This window comes from Polypterus senegalus, chromosome 10, assembly GCF_016835505.1.
Source record: "Polypterus senegalus isolate Bchr_013 chromosome 10, ASM1683550v1, whole genome shotgun sequence".
Lineage (NCBI taxonomy): Eukaryota > Metazoa > Chordata > Cladistia > Polypteriformes > Polypteridae > Polypterus > Polypterus senegalus.
The window spans coordinates 22,218,771-22,240,273 of record NC_053163.1 but is presented as its reverse complement, the minus strand read 5'-3'; the positions used below and the strand labels follow the sequence as shown (position 1 = coordinate 22,240,273).

The window sequence follows — 21,503 nt, the reverse complement described above, 5'->3', positions numbered from 1 at the left end:
TCCTGTCAACAGCTGATGTCTTCTACAGTATGCATAAATGTAACTATTAAACACTGACACTCCTCCTACTGGCACTAATATTATTTTAATCTCTTATTATTAAAAAGATTAATTTAAAGACAATTTTAAGTGATAGAGTTGGAGGGGCCAGGCGGTCAAAGGATAAATCTGATATTTTTCAAGTCGAAGTTATTACTTTACCATCACAGTGTATATATTAAAACTAATACATACAATTTTGTTTTAAACTGAAGCATATTTTATACATTTTAAAAATAATTAGCCTGTTCTTGTGTTTTATATTATTGTTATTATATTATTGAAACCTTTGCTACTTCATAATGGACATATTAGTTAAGTGTTAAGGCTTCTTTCTCCACAGTGGGACCCCCGTACCCATTACCTCCATTATAAAATGCAATAGCAGGCTATTTATACTTCAGAATTTATAAAATATGCTTGACTTTAGAATGCTATTTTAAGTGGCAAAGGAATACATACCATCATCGTGAAGAAAAAGCTGACTTATAAAAATACAAAACCTAACCTTTAATTATGCTGGTGGTGTTGACTTCAGTTTATTTTGCCTCATATCTAAATGCTTTCCTATTGTAATTACAATAAATTGGACAATAGAAGAAAGTATGAGGTCATCTGAACCAATCTGTTCAAATAAACTCATTTAAAAGATTTTCCGCAAGGCAAGAGTTCCTTCCAAGTAATGTGAAACACATCACTTATGAAAAGCATTCTAATGTTCATCACCCCTTACAGCACATAATAATATTGTCTTTATTGTTGCTAAAGGGGAAAAATGATTGCAGTTTCAGTATGTTTTTTTTTATTTTACCACAATCATACCACAGCAGTAGACTTAAGTCTTATTAAATGATATTCCAGAAATCCCATATGTAGCATTTGATAGTGTTTAATTCTAAGGCCTTGAGAATTCAGTTATAACTGTCAGACTCAGGTTCATAGATTAATAAATACTTCTCACTATGAACTGAAGCCTGATGACAGTACTACCTCATATCTGTCAGCAGTCAGACATGATTTCTTTCAGGATTCAGTATTGCTATGTTGCAATTTGGAGTTGTCATTAAACATTTTTTACTGAACCTAGATGACACTCATTTGTAATTTATCAATAAAACCAAAATACATTACTTCTATTATGTCATTAATGAAATGCTTTTCAAAGGTGAACATTTATTGAATGAGCTAAAATTACACAGGTGGATTGACAACGCACTAACTGAGGAACTAGTGTGGCAACACCTCTGATAATGATCTAAAAAAGCTGGTCAACTCAGTTTCACACAATCTATAATTTGCCTTTTCCATCTTAGTAATATTGCAAAATTATGTTGTTTCTTAATATGGAAAACAGAAAAGTAAGTTCATTAATATATATCTGGTAGAATTTACTATTTGTTATGTTTTGGAGTCTAAGACATGATGAAAAGGATGCAAGTCCACAGAAAGGCCACAGAAGACCAGTATGGACATTTCCTAGCCTACCAAGAATAGATCTCACTCCAAGCAGCTTGACTCCAAAATCCACTGACTTGCTCTGGCCTACAAGGGTCTAAAAGTGGTTTTGGCTTCAGAAGTTCAAAAATATACTTGAAGTCCCAAAATGTCTTAGATGCCAGAAACTGTAATAAAGCTCTGGCTTGAAGAGAATGTGTTCACAACAGGAATATTTATAAATGACAATATTTATTCAAAAAACGAAAATTAAACAAAAAGTTCAAAAAGAGGAAAAAAGGAGTTGCCTAAAAGGCAACTGTAGGCTAATACAACCCAGTACACAATCCACTGCCAAAAATCAATAAACAAAGCCAAAGGATGATCAAAACAGTACTTACAAAGACATTTAAAACTAAAATGCAACACACCTGAGATCCTCTTTCCTGGCTCTTAAATAAACAGACAGAGGTCTCAAGAGTGGTGACATCTCTGTGGTCCCATCTCTTGGGGTACTAACCACAGCACGTACAAAAAAGACTCAGATTTAAAAGGGACAGAATACAAACATTGAACAATCTAATAAATCCAAGAGAAATAGCATCATGTCATGAAAAATAACTCAGACCTGACAATAACAAAAATAAAACAAATGAATATAAGCCGAGGAAAAACAACATAACAAACCTCTCTGTAGTTAATTTATATTAATTATATAGTAATTAAGATAATAATTTTAAAAATCATTAATAAAAGTGTAAATTACAACCATTTATCACAAGTTTCTAAGCACTTACATTGATTTCTAGGCTTTATTTTGTACCACCTCTTTAGAAGTTTATTCCTGCACTTTACAAAACTTAATAGCTACTGCCTAATGACAAAATAAACATCATTCTTTATTTTTAAGTTAAATTACTCAATTGTGGGGTGCAAAATACTTTGCTATTGGGCCCCCAAACTCTAAAATTAGCCATCTGTTAATATAAGAGATGTTCTACTATTACTGGCAAATACAGAGTGATGTAACAGTATTCAAATGCTTTAAAAGATTTTAGATGTTCCTGGAATACAACTTAACTTCCCCATTTTTTCTTGTAGTACTCATATAATCAAAAAACAAAACACACAAATTATGTCATCTGGTTTCTTACATAAAGTTGAAAGTTGAAATATAATATTTGCAAATGCATATAGATATGTTGTGCTCTAGTAGCTCTAAGTTCAAGTTAAAAAGAAATCTCTGTCCCAAAGATACAATTGCCTCTGCCTGTGCACCAATTACAGTAAGGCACTGTCAAATTTTCTGTACAAAAGCTCAAGACTGTTTAGAATTCTTGGTCACACAGTGACTGTAAACAAAAAGTATAATAATGAAGACTAAAGAAGATTAAGTGAAGAGCGCTATGCAAAAAAAAAATTAAATTAAAAAAAAAAAAAAAAAAGAGGTGGATGTTATTAAAATTCAGTATACGACTATAATTGTGATCATTGTGAATGGTTGTTAAGTTTCTCTAATCTTTTCCCCTTTTGATATCCTCCAGCATTTTGATTTAGACCGCCCTCCTTTACCTTGAGTAAAACCTCAGAGTATATGGGATATACCAAATACCAAATATTAGAATCACAAAAACAGAGTTGTATTTTATCTAAGTAATCAAAACTAGCTATTTAACATATTATATCAAGCTTTTAAAAAAAAACAGCAAAAATAAGCCTATAAAAATCTGCAAATTACATAAGTCTTTCCAACCTGTGTAATTCAAATTTAGCACGAGGCTGAAAGTAACCCTGGACAAGGCACCAGACCATCACAAGGCTACCAGAGCAGGATTCAACCTTCTGCAATCCTGACTTATACAAAGTCGGTTTGAGAGTATATTTTGTTCACCTAAATGCCACATTGTTATTCTCTCTCTCCCTCTCATATAAAGCCAGGTAGGAAATGCAGACATGAAGAGAGAAGCTATATGAAGATAGTAGAAAACACAAACAGGTCCAGGCTTTGGTGATGCAAAGCTAGCATTTCATGTTGGGAAACTAGATATTATAATTAACTTATTTAAAATGCCCTGCTCATGAATTTAACCAAGGTAGGATAGATCTGCTCATATCAATTGACCGTTAAATAAATACAATCAAATTTTATGCATTCTTCTATACATTTTTTAATTTAATTAAACCATAAATGCTAGATGCATTTACTTGCATTTTTTTTGCAACTGAGACAAACAAATATACTGTAGCAATCAAATAAAGAGGGCACTTTTTTAGCATATAAAGCATCTACTAACAAATTGTTACCCAAGCAACTGTTTAAGTTGCCCATACAACTACATACACATACTGTAAATAAAAGTCACTGAACACTCATGACCTTAGACAGGGGTCTTAAAACCACTGTGTCAGGTCTGCATCTTATAATATGCATAAAAGCAGCACTATTAATAAACTTACACTGTAAGATGCAAGCAAGAGTCTGAGGCAGAATGACCTGTATCATTTTAAACTCTAGCACCATTTACCTTTTATGAGCAAATTGATTTTTTTTATTACCTATAATTTTACTTTATTTTTTAATTATAATAGTTAATATTGAATGCTCTCGGTTCTCTAAGAGAATTTTATAATATTTCACAATATTTTACTTTTGTTTGTTGTCACACCATACAACATTTGTCTTCATATATGTATTATTTTACATTTCCTGCACAGCACTCTTCATTGAATACAGGCTTGGAGTGAGCCTTATACATACAATATTCATTTTTGTAATTGAAAATATGTTGGTGTTCCTTTCTTTACATCACTAGGTGTATGGAAACATCTGTGTTACTTTTTAGCCCATTTCAATTCCTGTTTTATATCTGTTTTGTTCATTGCTGATTCCTTCATCTATGGGTTAATAATAACATATTAACATCAATTTCAAGAGAGGCCCACTGAATTAACAAGCTAATCAGAAGGGCAGGTTCAGTTATTGGACACACTCGTGTAGCAAAGGAGAGAATTAAAACATAACAGGGTGCTATTATGAACAATCCTCTTTCTGACACTCTAACAGAATACTTTCAGCTAACAAATTATTCAGCAAAAGTGTGTAAAGAAATATTAATTGGTCTCCTTTATACAAACAGCAATATGCCTGAATAATGCCTCACTGGGACTGGGACTGCCAAGTCAGTAGTTTTTGCTTCTTTCTTTTCAATTTTTCTTTTTTTATCTAATTATCTATATATGTATTTATTTATTTAGGGATATTCTGTAAAAAGTCAAATTTCCCCTTTAGGTCAAATAAAGTTCTATTTATCTATGCTACTTCTATTTTTTTATTCTGTGTTTTAATTAGTTTTGTGTATAATATTATTTCTATGTTTCCATTCTGGTGTTACCATGTTCCATGTATTTTGTGGGTAGTATCCCAAGTTGTAGGGTCAGCTGTCCATTTCCATCAAGAGTCTGCCCTCAACCTTGTAAAGGCTGAGGAATGTTCTTGACATTTAAAATCTGTGTTTTGACTTCTCTGCTGGATTGTGTTTATGAATTGCTTTGCCTAACAGCTGCCTATTTTAAGGCCCTCCTTTTGTGCCTTTTCGTGACCAGTCAAGGTTTACCAGTTTCCTCCCACTCTAATGAACATTTTGAATAATTTTGGTACTCTTTTTGCTTTCTTTGAAGGCCTTACGCCATTTCAGTTTTGCTGGAAAACAACAATCTGAGAACTGCAGTTTCAAGAAATGAATGAGTTGCATTGAATAAGTTTAATATTTCCAGTTTTAAGAAATATTTGGATTTTAATCGAAGCAGATTATTTACACTCCATCTTCTTAATTCTGATGTCAAATAAAACCAGTAAGGAATAGATCAGCCTGCTCATCCCCAGATAACTATTTTCATTTTCTATTCTCAGAAGCACCCAACCACCAAAGTAATTTTTTTTAAATTAGTATTCCAGAAAAGCAGCCTGTGATTTCACATTCATCTTGACACATCTGCAGTAGGTACCTGGTTCAATAGTGATTACCATGCCAGGGCGTAGAGTCTGAGATCTTGAGACTTCTGGGGTATCATGGACATCCATCCCCAGGTAGTGGCCCACATGGTGAGGACAATATTGGCGTGCAGCCTGAAGATGGGAAAACAAAGAGTGTTTTGTAATGCACTATCCAAATCCATTTGAGATTGAAAGGTTTTACAATATGATATAATTGTTTTTATAAAATTGCTCCTTTAAAAGAGGGTAAAGCAAAGAAACACTTTAGAAAAATATTTCAAATTGTTACATTTGGACAATAATAAAAAAAAACACAACATTTTTATCCTAAACAAAAATTAAATAATGCGACACTAACTCCATACAGCATAACTAAAGAATAAGTACAGAATTTAAAAGGCATCAAGTTATCAGTTCATGAGACACTACTGAAACTCTTTGAATTGTAAGGAATATTAAAAGATGGGCATGAAATTAACATAAAAAAGCAGCATTTGCCAGTTACTTTTGGTAATGTTCTTCTTGGGGCAAATATTAGATATTCTACAGTACTTTACCCTACACATACAAACTATTTAGATTTATATACCTAAACTATTTAGATCTATATCTATAAAAGGGAACAAATTCAAATAATACAAATCAACAGTTATAGTGCTGAGAAGACAAATAATCCAATCTTCTTCTTTCGGCTGCTCCCATTAGGGGTTGCCACAGCAGATCATCTTTTTCCATAAGATGAAGAATAATACAATACATTCTGAGTTTATAACAGTTCCAAATGAGAATGACTTACAGTAGAGGCAATGGTGAAGCAGGACTTGTTTTAACGTTAATATTATCTAGGGGCTATAAGAAGACCAAACGATATTCTGAGCTAAATGTGATGAACACTTTAGTAATGTAATGTTGCTCAAATCAGGAGAGGCAATAGTAAGGCTATAGAGCACACAGGCTAACCCTCAATGACCAGCCTGATTCAGAGGGTGAAACAGGCGGTTTCTCTTTTCCAGTTATCAGTTTGTAAAACTGTTTAGTATGTGAGAATATATGGCCGGAGTTGCCTATTCCTGTTTCAATTCCTCCTTTTCTTATGGTCTTTAGGCAGAAGGGACAAGGAGAACTTCTTTCCAAAATCATTTAATATGTCTCAGTTCTACTTGCTCTACAATATTTTTTCCAGTGTAGTAATGCTTTAAACTATTTGCGGTATATTAAAAATCAGTAGTAATACCCTGTATATGTCGTGGTCTTTAGACTTCTTCCCCACAATGCCAAGCTCCTTCAGCTTCTGTCCAATCAATGTTTGCATAAGACTGTAGATATTATCCAGACTGACCCCTGGGGAACAAAGACCTAGGCAGGCCTTTTGTACATCCAGCACGGCCTGGTACAATTCAGCTTGTGGAAGTGAAAACCTAATGGCCAAACAGGTAGCACATGATTAAAAATAATAAAAAAGCAAAAAAAAAACTATAGTATTTGTGACAAAGAGAGAGGGCAAATTATAATAAAAAAAACTGAACACAGCTGCAGATGGCAATCTTAATGTTCAATATGGTGATACTGGACCAAACATTTCAGATTCATGGTCACCCCTCAATATAAACAGAGGGTTATAACAAGTAGTTAAATGACAACGAAGCTCTGCTCATGTGCAATGAAATTCAAAATAAAATGTATAACAGCATTAGCAAATGTATATGCAGATCAGCACTTGCAAAAGAATTCACAAGTCTGTACAACATAGTCTGTACAACATATGCACACATATATGCACCAAACACAAGCGACAAATGCTATATAACTCACAAACATGCCTATTACAGTTGGAGTTTTGGAAGTTGTCTAACTTTATATTACAGGTTAGGCAACTGCCAAAACGGACCACAAATCAGCAGTGTGGTCATATAGATTATATGTGTCATTTGAGGGTAACATGTCAAATTAATGAGTCTTAATGAATGAAGAGAATTTATTAATTCCCAAATCTAGTTGTTTATGGTGATTAAAAAGGAACCATGGAAAAGTGAGAGCAATTGTATCAACTTCTCCAAATTAAGGGCCAAAGATGTATTTTTGATTGCCATTTTAGAAATGTAATTACATCTTATAAATGTTCAAGTGTATTACATAGTGGTATTAAAAGAGTCCTGGAGATAAAAGTACCAGTAGTAAAAATCTCACAGTAAACACCAAAGAATATTTAAATGAAATTGTAAATGAACTACTATAGGTTTTTCTACTTCTACAAAGCCATGCTACAACTTTTTATCTCACCTGCCATTCACTGGCCATGTCCGTGTGATGTCACTCACATAACCAGAAAGTTCACACCCTCCATCCAGTAGGACCATTTCATCATCCTTCAGATCAACACAAAGATCATTAACAGTCAAAAATAGAATTGATCTACAGTACCTACATAAATTCAGCATAACCTTCCAAAATTATCACTTTTTTGGCCTAACACTCCAAGGTCATAGAGTTACCCTTTATAATCCAATATTTATATGTGCACTACCGGAGGCTAGGTAACATAATGCCACTACCAATGTGTCTTTTACATGAACTGTGACACAGAGAGTCTTTTGCATGATTCATAAACAGGACAAATTGAGGAAATAAACTTTAGAATTGTTAAGTATCACAGGCAATTTCCCAAAAGTTGTAGACTGCAGATTCAATGCCTACCTTTGCAAACTCCTGCTAAACTTCATTTCCAGATTAAATATAAATCTAATATTTTCTTGTAAACAGATTATGTGCTTGTGACTAATTGCACCTTTTTTACCAGAAAGACCTGAGGTTTGAGTTATCACATGATTCTTATCAATTAGGCTCACACTGTATGTACATTTAAAGGAAAAGTTCACTTATAATTAAAACTTTCACATTCATTTTCTAACATTGAGAATGTCTATGTGGAAAAATTTTAAATGTAAACCTTCAAGGTTTTATTATGAAAGTCAAAGGTCCCAATTTGGATGCAGTGAATAAAATGCCCAACTCTCAAAAAGCAACTTTACGCCATGTTGCTCAGCCACTTACCTATGCAAATTTATGCTTAATCAAAATATCAATGTAGGCAGTACTACTTAAAATAAAACAAATGGAAGTTAAAGTCTCTATTTGATGACATTCTGAACCTGGGAACATTATACACCAGGCGTCCCCAACTCCAGGCCTAGAGGGCCCCAGTGGCTGCAGGTTTTCATTCAAACTCTTTTCAAATTAGTAGCCTGTTTTCCTAATTAACTTCTTTTGAATTAAGTTTATTTGGCTTGCTCTTGAAGACTCTGACCCCTTAATTGTTTCTTTTTCCTTAATTAGAAGCCAAACAATAATGAGATACAAAATGAACCAAAACAAGACCAGCAAAACACGACCAACATTGCTGATCATACAATATCTGAAAATAAAGAAAGATGAGCTAATCAACATTCCTGAGACCTTCATGTCCCCAAAACATTTTAACAGAACTATTAGAAAAGAGAAATTTAAACAGTTTTGGAAATGTCTGCTATTGCACAATGAGAGTAGCAACAAGTCATGGAATTAAAGAGCAAGTTTAATTAACAACAAGAATCAGAGCTTAATTAAAGCAACTGGTTGGAGTTTCAGACCCTGACTTAGCTGGTCTTCTGATGGCTCCGTCACTTCACATTTCATTTCTGTTTGGGTGCCATTTAAGGAAAGAAAAAAAGCAATTCAGAGGAACGATGAAGAAGTTCAGGGGAATAAATCTTAAAAAACAAGTCAATTAAAATGAATTCAAAAGCAGCAGAAACCGGTCACTAATTAAGAAAAGGGTTAGTATGAAGACCCGCAGCCACTGGGGCCCTTCAGGACCGGAGTTAGGGACCCCTGCTCTACACAGTATCAGTACACTTCAATGGAATATCTATTAGATCACAAGGAGCCTGGCTTCAAGTACATAGTGTATATAAACGATGCAAAATGTGATTATGAGAGAGTAGAGATTTTTTTTCTCTCCACAGCCATTTTCATTTTAGTCAAAATACAGTCAAATGAAAACTTTTGGGAACCCCCTCTTAGCCTGCATAATAATTTACTCTACTTTCAACAAAAAACATAACAGTGGTGTGTCTTTCATTTCCTAGGAATATCTGAGTACTGGGGTGTTTTCCGAACAAAGATTTTAGTGACCTCACGTCATTACATGTCCAAGTAATAGTGGCTAACCGCTCAGATGCTGGCGCCTTATGTCCCAGCCTCCCAGAGCACAGAGGAGAGGCAATATAATGCCATGTATGATTTTGTGCTGTCACCTGCAAAGCACAGCCAGATACTCTTGAATGCAGGTGCAGGTGTCTCAATGTGTCACGTGGGAGGCTATTCTACTGGCCAATAATTTCTGCAGCATTATGACTGTGTATGTATGAGGTTGATTAGCGTGGTCCATATATGGATGTTACAGGGTGGTGGTTGAGGCACATTCATGTACACCTATTTACAAGGTAATTGTGATTTATGACAGTAAATTGCATGGAAATGTGTATATGCCAGATTATATATTTATTATTATTTTTGGAATGCACATATTTCATGCTCAAACCCATGCAAAGCTTTATAAATGAAGCCCCTGAAGAGAAGGAGACTATCCAAGAAGTATCAGTTATAAAGTGTGGGAGATGTGTTTCATGCTCCAGCCAGGACACAAGAAATATGAAAAGATCTGTTCAATTTATTAAAGGAAAAACATATAATTGGCAAAAATCTATACAAATCAACTTTCGCTTTCATGTTTGTTGTTTGGACGTGGCAATAACCTATTTTTCAACAAGTAACCCAAACACGTTTACTGTAGTAAAACAAACTAACAGTTTATTCATAACACAAAGATAACAGAAGATGGATATACAGTTTGCAAGTATATACAGACACAAGACAATAACGAGCAACACAAATCATCAAACCATGCTAACAAAGACGTATCTTGTTTATCTCCTAAAGAAAAATGCACAACATTTGTAAATTATATTTCCTTAAATCTCATCTAAAGAATTACTACTGGAAACATTAATTGTTTCAATGACCATCTTTTCAATGGTCCTTTCATGGCTTTGTTTTTTCAGCTGGTTAAATGGATTAGTCCTCGGCTAGTCATGAAGTTTCTGAGTGACTGCGTTTTCCTTCATTTACAATTCACCTCCTTTAACCTACCTAGCCCCCACGGCTCCTGTGTGAGGATGTGTGTTACACACCCTGAAAGTGCTTTGTGACCAATACTGCCGAGTTAATAAAACATTACCTAGTCTTACTACTGATGTTAGAAGGAGTAACTTATAATATAATATCGAAATATTTATCCATAACACAAGTTATTAGTTTTACTTAAGGCAATGCCAGTACACAACAATAAGGACTATGTTAACACATCCGCTGGCTTTATTGTAATCACAAAGAAACAAACAAACAATATTTCTCAGAATCAACATACACGTCCTTATGGTTTTATGCCTGTTGACTGGATGGAGAAGGTGATTTCTCCAAATTCTATCAAGATCTGATCCTCTGGAACACATGGAAGGAAGTTTAGTGTGCCTTGTCTTTTTTGCCCAAATGCTTCTCTCTCTCTTGGCTTCTTACACCTTGTAGCTGTGAATACAGTGCTCCTTTTTTAAATGATGTGTGCTGGGCAGTCTCCGATCAGTCGACTAACTTTTTATCAAGACAAATGCATAGCTTTAGACATAGACTCTCTCATTTGTGTACCTTGCTATCCTTTAGTTGGTTTGACTGCATTTCCCTGCTTGATCAAGGGTGTCATTATTTCCTTGTTTCTCTAAAATGTTGCGTACACATGGGTCAGAGTTGTTTTAAATGTACGCACATTTCCCTGTCTAAGCAATGTAAAGAAGCAATTAAAAATGCAAACAAAATGTTTAGTTATATTATTAGAACTGTGGAATCTAAATCAAAGGACATTATCCTTACGACTACATGATGGGAGTAGTGAGCTGGCATCTTGACTACTACATTCAGTTATAGTCACCACACGACCAAAAAACACAAAGCATCACCTGAAGCTGTGCAGAGGGAAGCAGTATTACTGGACTAAAGGCATGTCATACTCTGAGCTGATTTAATTCTCCTGAATGAGAATAATCCACATCAACAACACTTTGACAGAAAGAAAATTGTGATGTGAATCACAAGAGCTTAAATATCTAACCTATTTAGAACAATTCCATCTGGCTGAATTTGAGCCATATCCAGTTTTATACTGTAAACACGCCTAGTAAACACAACTAATTAACAAAAAAAGGGAAGGATAAATATTTATAAGATGGTTATCAGATGAAAAAGTAAAAAGAGAAAACACTGAGTTTCCAACTTAATAGCTTAAAAAAACCTCAGTTTTCAGACTACTATTGATAAAGTACAAGTAATTCTAATAATAATTCAACTCCTTAATGTCTCCTTATTCAAGTTGAAAGGGTTCAACCCTGTCTATATTTTCTCATAACTCAGAGAAAATAAAGAAATGTGGCAAAAGTTGTGGAGATTCTCTCAGGACACTGAAATTCAAGCATCCCACACATACAGAGGAACTCTGTGGGCAATGCCAAGATATCAGAGCATTTTACTGATCAGTGAAGGATACACAAGTTCAAAGTTACAATGATTGGAAAATTGTTATGACATCAAATATAACTCTCTATCCCATTAGATAGCAGCATTCAGATCATGTTGCCCTTTAAAGGCAAACTGTCCAAATCTGCCAGTGGATCAAAGCTTTTTAAGGGATACTTAAGTAAGGTTCCATTTGCAGGTACACCTGGGACTACAAGGACAAGCATCTGGGCTAGTTTCTCTATGGCCAAAAGAAAAGCCACCTCTGATACTAGAATTTACTGCAGAGCATAATTTTAAGTTGGCTTGTGCCAGATAGCCCAACATAGCCAGGATATGGGGCAGCTAAAGTACAGACTTAAGGGTGAAAGCAAGAGCTCAATATATCAAGTCAGATAGGAAAGCAGAGTGCTTTGCTTGGACTTTTGTAATGATCTAGTGGGTTAGCCACTCAGCCATAGCGATAGGACAATTGCCACAAAATAAAGCTAAGAGGTTAGCAAGGTTTTGCCCTGCTTTTTTCCTTTGTTACTTTGAGTTTTCTCTCTCTGTTTATTCCTTGTCTTAAAATAAATATATTTTTTTTATATACTTTGGTGCATAGTTTATGTACAGAGATGTCACAACGCCATCCTCTCTAGTTACATTCTCTTGGAATATAAATACCAACGTCTTATAGGATGAATCTTACAGATTAGGCATATATAGCCTCTCTTGACTTGCATCTGTCCAGTATGTTATATAACCTTATTATTTACTAATTTTTTTACTTGCTTGTAAGCAATGTCTGGTTAAGAACAGTGATGAGTCTACTTAGACTAATCCAATTAAACCCCACCAGTGTAATTATATAAAATATTTTTGCCTCCTATGTACAAAAGCATACATTCTTTTTCCATTATTGTCATTTATCAAATATCCACCCAAACCTGAATTTTGTTCACATCTTAATCTTTTGTTCACATGTTAATAAAATAACAGTGGGAGGTCGAGCTTTTAGTTACAGGGCTTCTAAACTGTGGAATGGTCTGCCTGCTACTATAAGAGATGCCCCTTCGGTCTCAGCTTTTAAATCCCGGCTGAAGACTCACTACTTTAGTTTAGCATATCCTGACTAGAGCTGTACATAGTGCATCTCTGCTGTCAGTCATTAACACTAAAACATAAGTAACATAACAGTTATAATTTGATACTAACCCTCACTTATTCTGTTTCTCGGTACTCAAATGTGGCACTTGGTGCCATGGCCCACCTGCCAAGTTGTTGTGCCTGCCTATGGTTAAGTCATCCCTGATGGAGGATCGCTGGAATCATGGGAAAGAGAGGTCCTTTCATCAGATTGGCTGGCTCAGCACTGTTTCAGCTGTAGAATGGCCAAATAGGGGAGGCAGCTTAATGGATGAGGTCTCCAGGACTCTAAACAAATCCAAATCATATTATGTGATGTCATCCACTGTTAAATTCTGCTACGTACTTCTAAATTTTTATTTTGATACTGTATTGAGGATTTGTTCTGTTCTGTTCTGTGTATTGTATTGTATTGACCCCCTTCTTTTTGACACCCACTGCACGCCCAACCTACCTGGAAAGGGGTCTCTCTTTGAACTGCCTTATTTTTTTCCCTACTAGGTTTTTTTTTGGGAGTTTTTCCTTGTCTTCTTAGAGAGTCAAGGCTGGGGGGCTGTCAAGAGGCAGGGCCTGTTAAAGCCCATTGCGGCACTCCTTGTGTGATTTTGGGCTATGCAAAAATAAATTGTATTGTATTGTATTGTCTCTCCCTGTAAGGATTTTGCCGAGTCAAGGATTTCATCTTACCTAATTTAGAAACTACACTTACGATCTTCAGAAAAAGAAACACAACGTTAGAAAGATGAAAACTGAGCTTGACATCTTCAAAAGAGAGACAACTTCAGAGCTAAACAATGATGTATGGGCTACCTTCAACATCTGATTGTTGCTCACATAGTGCAGAGTGTTAGAACGATTGCCCCCAGCAATGACAGGAGGATATGCCAGGAAATTAGCTCCATGGATGCGGCACTCATAGTCAAACTGAAAAAGAAACAGAAAACAGGGTTATGGAGGACATCTGATACTTAAGTCATAACTATGGTACAGGTTTCCATTTGCATAGTTAAGACAAACTGACACAATAAGACAGGAGTCCAGACAGACAGATACTTGGAAGAGACAGATTCTAACAATCGGACTCATTAAGAGGAAGCTTCAATCGATGAGATTCAGGCAATCTTATTGGTTCGATATTAATAGACAGAAACAGAGACAAACACTCATCCAACAGAGCTGAGAGGTGAACACATTCATGAGATTAATCCACTGAGATACACATTGCATGTAACTGCCTCTGGGAGGCAAGAAGGGTGCAGGAGGGTCTCAGGGAGGCAGGCTGGGCCTGCAATGTGTTCTGGGGCACAAGTCAGGCTCACGATGGGCTCTGGGAAACAGGCAAGGAAGGTGATGGGCTCTGGGATACATATACTTCTGGAAATAAGTCCAATCGCGTTTAAGAAAAGACAATAGTCCAATCTGCAGATTTACAAAGTGACAGACTTACCTTGGCATACAGTAACGATTCATTCTTCAGACTTCTAGAAGTCATCATGGTGTTCATGAAAGCCTAAAACATAAACCTGAGCTCTGTGAGGTGTCCTAAACTTTGGTTATTTCACTTCTTCCTTGTTGTTCAGATGACATTGTGCCTCATTATAGAGAAGGAAAGAGAAATAAACTCTCAAATTCCAAAAACACAAATATTCAAGGTAACATATGGTAATATACAGTAATTGAGTTGTGGGGAACTACTTTTAATACCTGCATATGTTACTCTGTTCACGACAATGTGGATAAATACAAATAATTTCAACGAATACTACACCCAACAATGACATTTTTTATGTTACCCCATGTACTTTGTAAGAAAAATTCCTAATGTTATGCTTTTGTGGAGAAATTAAATATTGAAGATTCAAACTCAACAGAACCCAGTGGTGACTACTTCTGGAAAATGTCCTTGGAGAAAAGAAAAATAATTCTCATAAAACTCATGCCTCATAATCCACATGTTCGTCATCCATTCGTATGGTCAAAACATGCTTGTGTATTATTTGACAAAATATTATAAGCAGTTACTGTTTTTCCTGTTAATCCTGTCTTCAGTTCAAATGTTATGCAAGATTTTTTTTTTTCTCCCTTTTTCACATATGTGTTTTTGACATTGTTTGCTCTAGCCCCATTCTGGTCACTGCAATGTTCCACTGAGTTTCAACCTTAAGTATATAATTTCTCCACAAAAGCATGAGATTAAAAATTTTCCTCTGCCACCACTATAGCGTACATGCTGCAAGTAACATATTAAAAAAATCATTTTTAAGTGGAGTATTTCTTTAAGCCATAGCCAAAAATATTATCCCATTTGCACTTTTTTCAAATTATGCACCAGTTGTTTTAGAAAACCACTTAAATTAAAGATTCTTTGGAATTTATTATGTTTTTCTTTTGTTTGCTGTGGAAGAACGTAAAAGTTGAAAAAAAATCCACAAAGAAATCTTAAAATGTACTGAACAAAATTACTGGCAGTTCTAAGAATTATCTAGATTCCAAGTAAGTTATTCTCCATTCATCTGTAAGTAAACTCACCTGTGAGTAGTTGTAGTCACCTGCAATTTAAGAACCACACATACAACCAGTCTGAAACAAGACATGTTGTTTCTGATTCTGCTGTTTTATTTCTGTGTTTACTACTCAAAATTTGATGAAAAGAAATAAGAGCAGAACATTTCCTCAGGAGGCAAGATAAAACAATTATAACAAAATAGACACTTTTAAGACTATAAGTCCATCTTCAGAGACCTTAAAGTTCTGTGTTCACCACATATAAAGTTATCAAGACATCGAAGGCCCATGGTACTGTATCCCATCTCCCTGGACATTGACACTAGTAAAAAATAAGCAAAGCTTGCAGAATTTTTTTTTTTGTAAAAGAGCCTCAAATCAACTATCAAACAGATTCAATCTAACCTTTAACACACAACTCACTCTATTCATCTCCAACCCCCATAAAAATGGGCTCTATAGTAGAAGACACAGTAAGACAGAGAAAAATAAGAAAGTCCAGCTTATGTTAACAAAAAACACATCTGAGCAAGCCAAAAATCATTCTAGGAGAATGTCCTGTGAACAGAGGAGACCAAATCAGAATTTTTTCGGTAAAGCAAAATATCTGTAGGTTTATAGAAAACAAAATGAAAAGAACACCACCCCTACAGCTAAACAAAGAGGAAGTTTGCCTTTTTTTATGGGTTGCTTTTCTCCCCCTGGAATTGACTGCATTGAGCCTGTAGCTGGCATCATGAAATGAGCAGATTACCAGAGCACTTTGGAGCTCAATATTGGATACAGTGTCAGAAAGTTGGGTCTCAATGGAAGATCATGGGTCTTCTAGCAGGACAGAAACACACTTCAAAAAGGACACAGGAATGGTTAAAGACAAAACGCTAGTCTGTTCTGAAGGGGCTAGTAATGAGTTTAGATATAAATCATATTGAATTTTGTGGAAAGAACTGAAAACTGCAGTTGGGAGAAGGCATTCTTCTCATTTAGGAAAACTGGAGCAGTCTGCTCCAAACGGTCAGTAGAGAGAAACACAAAGTTCATTTACTGCCATAGGAAGCACCTGATTGCAGTGATTCTTCCTAAAGGGTGTGCTACCACATATTAAGTCTAGCCTGTCAATAATTTTCTCATTGTCATTTTTTTTCCTGATCTGAAAGAATATATTAAGTTCTGAATTGAATAACAAATGTTTGTATTAATAGTAAAAAATAAATTGTTAAAACCTGGTTTCATCAGTTTCAAGCTTATTTTTGCAGTAGATCAGCTTATTTTAGAGTAATATGTGGATTATTTGAAAATGAAGAGCAAAGCTATCAATATTTATGAACACACACATGCATTTTTTATTGCCATTGTACTCTACTGATAATATTGTACCTGTGCTGTAATTTTTCCAGCATTCTTCATAATCTCAATTTCAGCAGGGGACTTAATCACCCGGAGGCTGTGCACCAGTGACCTGACAGGTCGGACACGATTAGATGTCTTGTTCTTTGCCTCCACTAAGGAAAGCATTACATCGTGATGTAATCGTGGATGGGATACATGATTATAGTCATACCAGAGGGTGCAGCCTTCATCTGAAACATAAAGACAGCAGAGGAACATGGTAACAACATCTGCAGAAAAAGCCTGTCACTGAGGTATTGCGGCTGACTGTCCTCCTACCTTTTGTGTTTTGCACAAAGCGGGCCAGTTCATCAATAGGATAAGCGTCATCTACACCTGTCAGTGCCACTGCTCCATCAGTTCCCGAACGTGGACCATCCCAGAGTTCCCTGGTTGGGTCTCGGCGAGGTACAAATAGCAAGGCTTTGTGAGCTGGAAGGGCAACCCCAGGTACACTTTTCAGCACAAGGGCGCAGTCCTCCTCCAGGCAGCCACTCAAGTACAGGAAGTCTGTGTTCTGATGGAAAGGGAAGGGGATGTCGTTGGTCATATATACAGTGGGGTGAGAAAGTAGGACAACGGCATTATCCGTGCTAGAACTGCCTTGAGTCTGAGCTGCCACTAAGCTCATTAGTCTATGCCGACGAAGTTCATACTCTGTTTGGCTCAATCCTGGAGTCACTTCACCTAGAGAACACAAAAAAAGTTTCAGAAAACAAGCAAATGATGACACTAAGGCAAGAAGGTAGCAAAAAAGATGACTGAAATATTTTTCTTTCCAAACACTGAACAGAAAACATTATGATGGTTCCAATGTATAGGTGAACGTTATGCCCTGACCAATTGAGACTATTTAATTTGGACCATATTCCACACTCACTAAACTCCAATGTGGAGAATGGAAGTTCATCTAAGAGGTTGCTCTGAACTTATTTCCCACCAAAGATTGTTCACAAAAATGATCCCTTTTAAAGTTATTTTAAAAGACTCAGTGCTGTCTAATTGTGTATTTTAGGCAGGGAAACTTAAATCTATACCAATAGAGCGTGAACAGAGAAAGAAAAGGACATGTTTATGACTTAAATTGGATAATGCTATGAATAGTTTGATTAATTAGGTTTCAGCTGCCTATTTATTAATAAACATCCATCCAATAACCTCCACACTTAAACTACATTACCTGGTCTGAGGAGATGGGGGTGAGTGTGAGGGCTTGGTTGACCGAGATAACGTTTTGGCAGCTTCCTCTGTCTTCCTGTACATGTCTGTACATAAAGCCATCTTCTGAGACATGATACACAAGCTATATGAGGCACAGGATGAAAAATGTCAAACTTAAAACAATAAAATAGTTTGTCTCACATGTATTAATGTTAAGAAATTAGTTTAAGTTGGCAAAGTAAGTCTCAGAATAAAGCTCTGTCCGGAAAAGACTGACAGTTTTGATAGAAATGCAATTTGCCTAGCTTGTCATACTTGAACTCCCCTGTGTTCTCTCTGACATAGTAAGCATTCAGCTCTCATGCAACTTAAAATTTCTACTTAGAAATTCGTATTAAAAAAAAAAAAAAACACATATCCACAAGGCATGCTGCTTAAACTTGGAGCTCTGTTTCAATAATTCACTATCAACTGTCATCAGTTAACTAAACATCTACCTGAATAAGTATATCCCTGGTTATTTTTAAGGTTCTTTTTATTAAATATAAACCACAAGATAATCCTATGCAGTACAAACTGTTCCAAAGGCATAAAGCAATGCTAATGGTGAATTCTCAGTGGGAAAAGCTGATTAATTCCTATTGATTGAAGATGGTGTTGTCTAAAGGTGTTTGCATATAGGGCTCTTAAAAGGTGTATCACCAATTTTTAGAAGAAGAAAAAAAAACATACAAGGCGTCTTTAAACATCTGAAAATTTTAAATCACTACATGTGAAGTGATCATTACAACCACTCTTACTCCATTATACTCGCAAGATGCTGGGCCAGAAAAACATGTTTTTTGTTTTAAACATGTGACACTAATAAGGTAAAAAACATTAAAAAAATTACGTTCTTTCTTTCAGATGTCGTAAGCTTATCTACAATGCCACCACCAACAAAGTGGATAAGAAATATTGTACAGCTATAAAAGCATTATTACACAATTTTAAACAAATGCTGTTTGATCAACAACTCAGAGACCAATTCTTAATAAATCAGTATACTGCTGAATGTGATAGTGGTTTTGCCTTTTTTCAATAATATTCAGTAATGAAATTACTTCTTTTTTTCTAACATAACTGAAATAGGAATATGATCTATGGTCACAAAACCATTTTCAAATTATTTTAGGTTGCTTTAATTGCAATATTATGATGACATTTTCAGGTTTTTTTGGTAATGAATGGAAAAATTGTTAAAAGTCACATTTTATGTCTCTAGAAGACATACAATATACAAAACATGCAGCTGATTTGATGTCCATTAATGATTTAAGTCAAATTCTTTAAGAATTTTAAGCATGCATAGTGCACACAGTTGTAATGAATAATAATTCATTACATTTATATAGCGCTTTTCTCAGTACTCAAAGCGCTATCCACACAGGGAGGAACCGGGAAGCGAACCCACAATCTTCCACAGTCTCCTTACTGCAAAGCAGCAGCACTGTATGAAATTATACTTAAAACCTAAAAATACTACAGGAAAATACATTTTGCACCAGGTCAAGTTTACATTGATTCAAACTTTGCCAGTTACAATGTTGACTCCAGTGTATTATAAGCTGTCCTACTCTAGGAAGATTTTTTTTTTTTGCATTGTCTACCATTCAAGACAATTCGTGTTGCTCTCTTCCTCTGTAGTGAGCATGTTCCTGTTCAGCTCCATTTGAATTTTTTCTCTGGGTGAAAGGCATAGTCCTTGTGTTTCGGCACACTTCCTGTGAGGCAATTTGACTGCAACTCTATCAGAGTCCACAGAATTGGTACCATATGCCTGAATCAGCACATCAGAACCAGTTGGTCTCTTGACAGCAAATAGCAGATCTTTTTAGAGTGTAGCAAAGAAGAGTGCAACAAGGTTCAACTGTGTAAGTGCATGAGTGGAGTCAGATCATCAGAAACAAAATCTCTAAGGGTTATAAAATATAATCCTTTTACCTAAACCTGCTAAGAAAGCTTGACAAGATAACACTACTCAAGTAATAAAAGATAAGCTTATGTAGAAATAAGTCTTGATTTACTCCAGCACTTTATACATTTCATTAAATAATAACAAATGTCTATTTCCATGCCAAGAAAATCTTCTTTTACTCATATGATGTGGAACACTCAGTAAAAACAGAAAGGTTCCCTTATGCTGTTGCAGGGAGGGCACAACAACCACTAAGGCCTCATTTTGCATCCCAGCGTGGAAACAATACAGTGTCAACCCTGTTAGAGTCTGTCAAATAGCACCTTGATAAAATAACTTAAACTGTTTACCATAATCCACAGATGATTAGCCTACTCATTTGTTTCTGTTTAAAAGTGTGGTTTTCATCCATTTGTGTTATTTACGGGTAAAATTGGCAGCTTTCCACAAATCATGAATGACAGTTATCTATCAGAATTTTCAGCATCATGCATACAGGTACCGGTCATAAAATTAGAATATCATGACAAAGTTGATTTATTTCAGTAATTCCATTCATAAAGTGAAACTTGTATATTAGATTCATTCATTACAAACAGACTGATGTATTTCAAATGTTTATTTCTTATAATTTTGATGATTATAACTGACAACTAATGAAAGTCCCAAATTCATTATCTCGGAAAATTAGAATATTGTGAAAAGGTTCAATATTGAAGACACCTGGTGCCACACTCTAATCAGCTAATTAACTCAAAACACCTGCTAAAGCCTTTAAATGGTCTCTCAGTCTAGTCTTGTAGGTTACACAATCATGGGGAAGACTGCTGACGTGACAGTTGTCCAAAAGACGACCATTGACACCTTGCACAAGGAGGGCAAGACACAAAAGGTCATTGCTAAAGAGGCTGGCTGTTCACAGAGCTCTGTGTCCAAGCACATTAATAGAGAGGCGAAGGGAAGGACAAGATGTGGTAGAAAAAAGTGTACAAGCAATAGGGATAACCGCACCCTGGAGAGGATTGTGAAACAAAACCCATTCAAAACTGTGGGGGAGATTCACAAAGAGTGGACTGCAGCTGGAGTCAGTGCTTCAAGAACCACCACTAACAGATGTATGCAAGACATGGGTTTCAGCCACGCCGCATTGCTGCAGTAATCCAGGCCAAAGGAGCCCAAACTAAATGTTGAGTGCTGTACATGCTCATACTTTTCATGTTCATACCTTTCAGTTGGTCAACATTTCTAAAAATCCTTTTTTTGCATTGGTCTTAATTGATATTCTAATTTTCCAAG

General features: G+C 35.6%; 1 protein-coding gene across 1 annotated transcript in view; it reads right to left on the bottom strand.

Annotated features, from left to right (window-relative positions):
• Nucleotides 1-21,503, bottom strand: part of xpnpep3 (X-prolyl aminopeptidase 3, mitochondrial) — a 56,409-nt gene that overhangs the window by 3,517 nt on the left and 31,389 nt on the right. Inside the window, exons 2-9 of the mRNA XM_039765500.1 lie at nt 18,270-18,392; nt 17,369-17,776; nt 17,078-17,280; nt 14,643-14,705; nt 14,006-14,119; nt 7,748-7,833; nt 6,702-6,885; nt 5,479-5,599 (exon numbers count right to left, since the gene is read on the bottom strand). Of these exons, the coding sequence (XP_039621434.1) occupies nt 5,479-5,599; nt 6,702-6,885; nt 7,748-7,833; nt 14,006-14,119; nt 14,643-14,705; nt 17,078-17,280; nt 17,369-17,776; nt 18,270-18,392 (1,302 nt within the window). The remainder of the gene's footprint in view (nt 1-5,478; nt 5,600-6,701; nt 6,886-7,747; nt 7,834-14,005; nt 14,120-14,642; nt 14,706-17,077; nt 17,281-17,368; nt 17,777-18,269; nt 18,393-21,503) is intronic.